Source organism: Cibotium barometz, chromosome 49 (genome assembly GCF_041138505.1).
Source record: "Cibotium barometz isolate CiBa-2024 chromosome 49, ASM4113850v1, whole genome shotgun sequence".
Lineage (NCBI taxonomy): Eukaryota > Viridiplantae > Streptophyta > Polypodiopsida > Cyatheales > Cibotiaceae > Cibotium > Cibotium barometz.
Genome location: NC_141094.1, coordinates 16,825,700 through 16,833,546, shown reverse-complemented (window position 1 = coordinate 16,833,546; position 7,847 = coordinate 16,825,700). Strand labels below are relative to the sequence as shown.

Below are 7,847 nucleotides of genomic sequence, written 5' to 3'. Positions count from 1 at the left end.
AACACAGGAATGTGGAAAACATTCTTTTATTGTGTTAGGTTCTGACAAAAAAACGGTTTTAAATATTTTAAGACAAGGTGATGGTTTTTTTTAATATTTCATGAAGATAAGAGTTTCTCCACGTTTTGGGTGGGTTTGTACAGAGGTCCCACCACCGGTGAATCTCGTTCGTAGATTACATGTCACTCAATCTATGTGTCTATTATTATATTATTGTTGAAACAGCCCTCTTTTGAGTCCAGAATTTTCCTAATGGCTAGGGAGTCCATGAGACAAAGATTGAAGCATGGATAACAATTTGTGCACATTTATTATTGGACAAAAGGTTGTAGCATGTGTAAACCTTTAAAACTTTGGACAAGGTGTAAAGCAAAAGCCTAAAAGGTGCTATTATTGGCTCCAAGGGCTAAAAAAATCAATATGAATATGACATAAATACCGCGTGTGGGAGAAGGAGCCACATGCGGTAGGGGGAGATTGAAACCAATGCTCTTGTTCATGTGTTGATAAGTATTTGCTTCTTCTTATGCTATGTTATGGGAAATAATCAAGACAAGTTTTACCAGGAAACGTTTTTAAGCCGACTTACACTTGGTGTAATCTTTGTTACTTTTGCCCATATGTATTTACAAGACAAATAATGTCCAAATATGTCTTCTGATCACATACACTACACAAGTATGCCTAACACACACAAGACAAAGGTATACATCAAAGAAAAGTCTTCTCTCATAATAATGATCAATTTTCTCTATCTTCTATGCTTGAGGATGCTTCCACCACATTGCAAAGATTGATACCTTTATGCCTTGAATTATTGTTACCATGGTCTAGAACGTGTTCATTCCACTGAAGAAACCAACCTCATGAGACCAAATGGTTCTCTAAGATAATCTTAGTTTAATCTGAAAGTATAAATGCCCTTTAAAAACCACATCCTTTTCCTTACTACCGTACTTGGCTATTTGATTAATGTTTTCAGTAGACTTACTTTGACAAAAAGGATAACAATCGGGTTGCACTAATAGAGCCGACATGCCCAATAAATAATATATCATGGTTCTATTTCTTGGTTGTTTTTTTTTAATTTTTTTTGGGGAAGTGCTACCATGGGGTGACTTACTTTGCCTTCTGGATATGATTCCTGGAATAATAACTATTTGCTGGGCTACACACGCGCCCACATTTCGTCTGTGCGTCTGAGAATATTGTCAACAATGAATCGCATGCGTAAGGAATCGTTGTAATATATGCGGAAGGTGCGTAAGGAATCGTTCCTGTGGCGCACGCAAAGCGACAATTGCAGGCGCGACCATGGAGCATTATAATAGGTGTGAATATATATAAGAAGTAAGTACCCACTCTCTCCAACGTGGAAGAGTAGTCCATCCTTAATTTTGCAAGCATGTCTTTCGGCTACCGCCGTCAATCCGAAGAGGAGGTGTACTCCGAGGAGGCCTACAACCAGCGGCTGCTGGCTCCTCGCTACGAGGTGGTTCCTCCACCTCGCTACACAGAGGAGAGGTACGCCACCTATGGCGAGAGCTTTAATGGTACTAGCTGCGGCCAGCCACCCTACGTGGGGGAAAGCTATGGCCGCCAATACCAGTGCAACCCCAATCCCACCAACTTCCAACGCGACGAGCGTCTCGGCGAGGTCGGTGCAGGAGCCGCAGGAGCTTTCGCCATGGTAAATCGCTTTAATTTACATTCCCTTTCGTTGTTGCAACACTACTTAATTAGAGGTCTTGCAAGCTTCTCATATGACCTTAGAGTGCTGAGATTTCAATATTCGTTGCAGTATGAAGCTCACAAAGCCTCCACCGACTGTGCACACGCCAAGAAGCACAAGGAGGAGGCTGAGCTTGCAGGTGTGGCGGCTCTTGGATCTGCTGGCTATGCTGCTTATGAACATCACGAGAAAGAGAAATATCGTGATGGCTGCAATTGGTAATTATTAAATGGCCACATCGTGATGGCTATATACCGACAAAAGTGAGCAATCTGTGAGCTCTAGCTTGCACTGATCTGTATCTCATCTCCTATAATTATGACACTAAAATAAGCTTGCTTCACTATTATTATAGAATATAGCTGTTATCAAGTAATTTTGATTAGTGAGCTGAACAAGTCAGAATACAATTTCTTCTGTTTTCATTTAAAAAAAAAATTATTATTAGCTTATTTGGATGCATGAAGAAAGATATGCTCATAAAGTAAAGTAGACAAAGTGTTTGCGTTACAAAGGCACTCATGCCACTATAAAACCACAAAATGCATCTCATAAAACACGTGCAAAGTGTAGAGAGAGAGAGAGAGAGAGAGAGAGAGAGAGAGAGGGGGGGAAATAGATTCAATAGAAATTTCATGTTCTTCCCTTGCAAATTCCTTCCAATAAATCCTATAGAAGGCCCAAGAACGAAACTAGATGACTAAAAATCTAGATTAGCACACTAAACATTTCAAGACCATCTACTACTTTGTTAAAGATCAATTTGGGACACTTCAATGCTTAATGCTACCTCAATCACTTGACACATTTCAATGCTTAATGCTACCTCAATCACTTGACACATTTCAAAAGCAATATGCATGCCCAATATGCATTATATTGTTATTGTAAAATCTATATTATTATAGTTTGTAGTAAGTGCGCATTTTCTGTGTAAAATCTCTATTATTATTGTATATTGTAGTAAGTGTTTGCATTACATAGGCACTCATGCCACTATAAACCACAAAATGCACCTTATAGAACACGTCCAAAGTGGAGAGAGAGAGAGAGAGAGAGAGAGAGAGAGAGAGAGAGAGAGAGTACAATTTAATTTAAGAAAACATTAAAACTCACTTAAACACCATATTAGATAATTTGGGGAAAATCCCATTCCCATTTGAAAAATGGGAGCATGGTGAACTTGTCCAAAAGTTTGTCAAAACCCCCTCATGTGACATATCATCGGAAAGATCTTGAAGAGTAGAATCTAAATCTATGATCTCCGACAAATTTGGAGTTAGTATGTTTAAGATATGTCCAAAACTATATGGAGTAATTGATTTCCAAAATGTGAGATTTTTTCCAAATTACCTAATATTGACTTCTTAAGTAAAATGACATGGAATACATTATATACTTTGAGAAGGGCAGGTAGAAGAAGTTCATAAGCTAGACCTCCTACTTTCTTAGTAATGGCATATGGCCCACAATATCTCGGAGACAGCTTTTTGTACTTCCCTAGAGAGTAAGAACTTATCTTGGGTCATACACGAATGAAGACCATATCTGCTTCTTCAAACACTATCTCCGATCTCTTCTTGTTAACATACTACTTTTGTCTATCCTGGGCAACCTTGATATCTTTGCGGATTGCTTGTATTTTCTTCTCCATATCATCAAGCATCTGTCTGGACATCTCGACCCTGATCAATGGGTCGGACCAAGTTAATGGTGTGAGGCAATCTTGTCCGTACAGAGCTTTGAATGGGGTCATCCCGATACTTTGGTGATAAGAGGCATTAAAAGAAAACTTTGGTGATAAGAGGCATACTTTGGTGATAAGAGGCATTAAAAGAAAACTCCACTAAATGTAAGTAGCTTAGCCACTTTTTGGGTTTCCTACCACCACAGCATGATCGAAGAATATATTCAATTACTTGGTTTACTCTTTTAGTTTGACCATTTGTCTCTGGATGATAAGCTGTAATGAGATCCAAGGAAGTTCCTACTGCTTCAAAGAATGCAGTCCAGAACCTTGATGTGAACTTAGAATCTTTGTCGCTCAGTATTCTTCTGGGTAAGCTATGCAGCCTGAAAATCTCCTTGAGGAAGACTCTGGCAACATCCACTGTAGAGTAGGTTTCTTTTACTGGAATCAGATGGGCAACCTTGGTTAATCTGTCAACTACCACAAAAATAGAACTGTAACCTGATTGCACTCACGATAATCCAGTAACAAAATCCATATTGATTTGATGAACAGATTATCAGAGCTTAAAGTGGATCTTCATCCAAAAGGATCTCAACATGTGCCAAAGAAGGTGGATGCAGACCTCTCATAGTGCTCGACGTTCCGATCACAGTGCTTTAGTTGGATTTCAATTCCGACATCGTTTGCTCACTCTATGAGCAAAAAACTACATTGTGTGAACCTCCTCTAGACTTAAAAACCTCTTGCTAAAGTCTACGCAAATGGGGGGGGATTGTGAGATGTCCTAAAGGTAAAAGCGTTTTGCTGAAAGGGTGAAGGTAAAAACGTTTTGCTGAAGGAGTGAGGGCTGTTGCCTGCTGCAAGTTTCCACATCATTTTTGGAATGTCTAAGGGACACAGCTTTCCTGGCATCTTAACCCTTTCTGCCTTGACTCTTTGACATGTTAAGCACTGACATAAATGATTAAGTACATCCCTTTTGAGTCCTGTCTAGAAGAATCTTTTCTTTACAGACATGTAGGTCTTTATGAACCTTGGATGTCCAGCTATCACGCTATCATGAGCTTCCCTCTGAATTTTTCCCTTTGTTTCCTAATCATTAGGAATGCATAGCCAATTATTGTAATACATGCATCCTTCATCCATTTTTTACCCAAGAACTCGATTCATTTCCTTAGGAGTCTTGCTTTCCTGCATCAGTAGGGTAGAAATGGGGGCAAAGAATCTGTCCTCTATGATCTTCTCTCTTGTTTCACTGATCAATGGATTTGACACCAATGTTATTGCAAGCAAGGAGGCTTTCCTACTAAGCACATCGGCTACCACCTTTTCTTTCCCTGGTCGGACGTAGTTTATCTCAAAGTCAAATTCGTGCAAGGTCCGCATCCACCTTCTTTGACGCATGTTGAGAGTCCTTTGGGTGAAGATCCACTGCAGACTTTGATGATTTGTCATCAAGGTGAATCTATGTCCCAAGAGATAATGTCTCCATAACTTTAGAGCATAAACTACTAAGAGTAACTCCAAGTCATGGATAGCATAATTTCTCTCATGTGTTCTGAGTTTTTTGGATTCATAGGCTACTGCATGACCTTCCTACATAAGAGCACCTCCTGGGGCAAAATCACTGGCATCTGTCTCACTACCTCAAAGAGTAAGGAAAAATCTGGCAATTTTAAGATAGGGTTGGTTTACTAAAGCTATCTTCAGCTTTAGTAACCAACCCTATGTGTTAGAGTGCTTTTGATAAGCTGTGTTTAGCTTATCAAAAGCACTCTGACACATAGCGGTCCAATGAAATAGGGTGCTCTTCTTGATAAGGTTAGTCAAAGGGGATGCTATTTGAGCATACCTAGGTATAAAGATTCTATACCATCTGGTTAATCCCAAGAATCCTCTGACTTCTTTCACTATTTTGGGCTCTAACCAATCCATGACTGCTTGTATTGTAGTGGGGTCAGGTGAAATTCCATCTTTAGATACTATGAAACATTGGGTCTTACGAATCCTTGCTCTAGCAGTTAGCTTAACTGCTCCTTAAGTTCTATTGCTTCTGGACTTGCATTTTTTATGCATGCTGGGCTACTGGCTGAGCTCCGGGGGTTAGTTCTATCTCATGATCTACTTCATGAGTCGGAGGCATCTCAGTCAGCTCTTCTGGGAACACATCGACATACTCACTTAACCACTCTGGTTCCTTAGCCTTGAATTTTTGGTCTACTGGATTCATTTTAATGACATAGATAGTTTGCCTCTTTCTGAGTCCCTTCAATAATTTAGAAGCTTTGACTAATTGCATAATTGGGGATGTGAAAATTCCCGTTCGTTGGACTTGATTCCCATGCAAGTCGAGGAAAGAAATGGTTCCATTGTGACAGTGAATGTCAGCCTGATTCTTATGGAGCCAATCCATTGCAAGGATTTCATCATAGATTCCCAAGGGTAAGACTCTGAACTGGCAGTCTGTCACATTTCTATCTATATTAAATTGAATGCGGTCTGTCTCATGGTGTGTGAAAAGAATCTTTCCACTGGCCAATTCCACTTGCATAGGTTTCCATGATTTTTGATTTAGGACTAACTTACGCAGACATCATGGGGAAATAAAAGAATGTGTACTGCATAAATCAATCAAAAGCTTGAAATGCTTACCCTTGTACTCTGTTGGAGTCTAGAGGACTAAGAACTGATGATTCTGCCCTTGATGTTCAATGGTGGCATAAGTCTATCCTCTTTCTTTCTCCACTTCCTCAGCTATTGTGGTGGCGGCTCTAGCTACCGCAGTTTGAGGTGGAACTCTCTCTCTTTGGTTTCCCCAATTTTGGGAAGGAGTTCTAAGACTACTTTGCATTGAGGCTTCAGGCTAAGCTACTACTCTACTGGGGCTGCCCTGATTTTGGCAAGGGGGACCCTGATTCAACTGATTATGAAGGAGTCAGTCTCTAAATTCTGGGACCTTGGCTTCCTTGGCCCATTGACATAAAAGGATTTGGCCAATTTTGGGAAGGAGTTCTAAGACTACTTTGCATTGAGGCTTCAGGCTAAGCTGGCACTCTTCTGGGGTTGCCCTAATTTTGGCAAGGGGGACCCTGATTGAACTGATTATGAAGGAGTCAAACTCTAAATTCTGGGACCTTGGCTTCCTTGGCCCATTGACATAGAAGGATTTGGGCAATCCTTGAGTTCCCCCCAAAAGCTTGACAACTGAAACACCTGTTTTCACTTCAAAGCTCTTCCTTCTGCATCCTTGAAAGAGCCAAAGTTCCTGAAAAAGTGCTCCGAGGAAAAGTTCTTCCTTCATTTCTGAAACTTCCCGTCTCCTAGTTCTGATTGGGACCTTGGTATCTTTTAGGAGGCGGAAGGTTGGAAGTACTTCTCGGTGTTTGGAACCTTTTGAAGAACGAGGAAGCTAGCTTTGGTGGGACCTTAAAAACAAAGGCCTTGGCGAAGGCCTTCGCCATCCGCACTACTTCAGCTATCGAAACTGGCTTGGCATTCTTTACAAGGGTATCCAAAGGTTCATTCATTCCCCCAATGAACTTGGCCATCAACTGTTCTTCGTCCAACAGTGGTGAGTATTTGAGGAGGAGAGCGAACGCTTGGTGATATTCTTCAATAGTTCTGCTTCCCTGGGTTAACTCCAAGAATTCATTCATCTTAGTTTCGAAGAAGCTCGGAGGCCAGAATCTCTTCCTTAGGTATGTCTTGAGATCATTCATCTTAGTTTCCAAGAAGCTCGGAGGACAGAATCTCCTCCTTAGGTATGTCTTGAGATCATTCCATGTCTGGGTGTTCCGATCCAAATGGTTTATCTCAGAGTGGTTTCTCCATGCTACTCCGGCTATTTTTACTATCTTCAGCCTTGCAAGAGCCACTTTACTTTTCTCATTGTATCCAGTGACATCGAAGTATTCTTCCATTGCTTCGATCCACTTTTCCACAGCCTCGCCCAAGTTTTCTCCTTCACCCTTGAAGGGACCTGGCGGCTGAGATCTGTGAAGGGCTTTGCGAACATCAGAGTCAAGCTCTTCCTCATCTACGTGTGAGAGGATCTAGCTGTCTGCCCCACGGTTTGCAAGTCTCATGATTCTGCCAAAACATTACATTGTTAAGTTTCTATTAGATTTCATCATCATCGATATCCTAAGACTTAAGTTCATAATTAACTACTTCAAACAGGGTAATCGTTCTTACTAGAGATCTATTACGATATACGTCTGAGAAAAAAGATCTTATTTCTTTAAACTCGATATGTGATAGTCAAATCACTTAGGTAACTGTAAAATTTTCACAAAACATTCTTTATTTACATAAAGTTTGCAATATATACATAGACCAACATGGCTCCAGAAAATCAAAACCTCTGTGGTATATGCGTGAGACAGCGATACTGGGCTACAGACATGGGCTACAGACATGCCA

General features: G+C 40.6%; 1 protein-coding gene and 1 long non-coding RNA gene across 2 annotated transcripts; one reads left to right on the top strand and one right to left on the bottom strand.

The window, feature by feature from the left end:
* Positions 1-1,352: 1,352 nt before the first annotated feature.
* Positions 1,353-2,117, top strand: LOC147610348 (uncharacterized). Its single transcript, XM_086785917.1, has 2 exons — positions 1,353-1,690; positions 1,802-2,117. Exons 1-2 carry the CDS (start codon positions 1,406-1,408, stop codon positions 1,952-1,954), a joined length of 438 nt encoding a protein of 145 aa, XP_086642043.1. The 5' UTR covers positions 1,353-1,405; the 3' UTR covers positions 1,955-2,117.
* A 52-nt stretch (positions 2,118-2,169) lies between these two features.
* LOC147610347 (uncharacterized) lies at positions 2,170-4,604 on the bottom strand. The gene is made up of 2 exons (XR_015263996.1): positions 2,559-4,604; positions 2,170-2,522 (listed from the first exon to the last, which is right to left on the bottom strand). It is a non-coding gene; the product is annotated as an uncharacterized LOC147610347 (long non-coding RNA).
* Positions 4,605-7,847: the final 3,243 nt, after the last annotated feature.

Excerpts from the sequence above, each read along its gene's own strand:
- LOC147610348 (XM_086785917.1), top strand. The coding sequence starts at position 1,406 with ATGTCTTTCGGCTACCGCCGTCAATCCGAAGAGGAGGTGTACTCCGAG. Across the intron at positions 1,691-1,801 it reads CCGCAGGAGCTTTCGCCATG|TATGAAGCTCACAAAGCCTC; the intron begins GTAAATCGCTTT and ends TATTCGTTGCAG.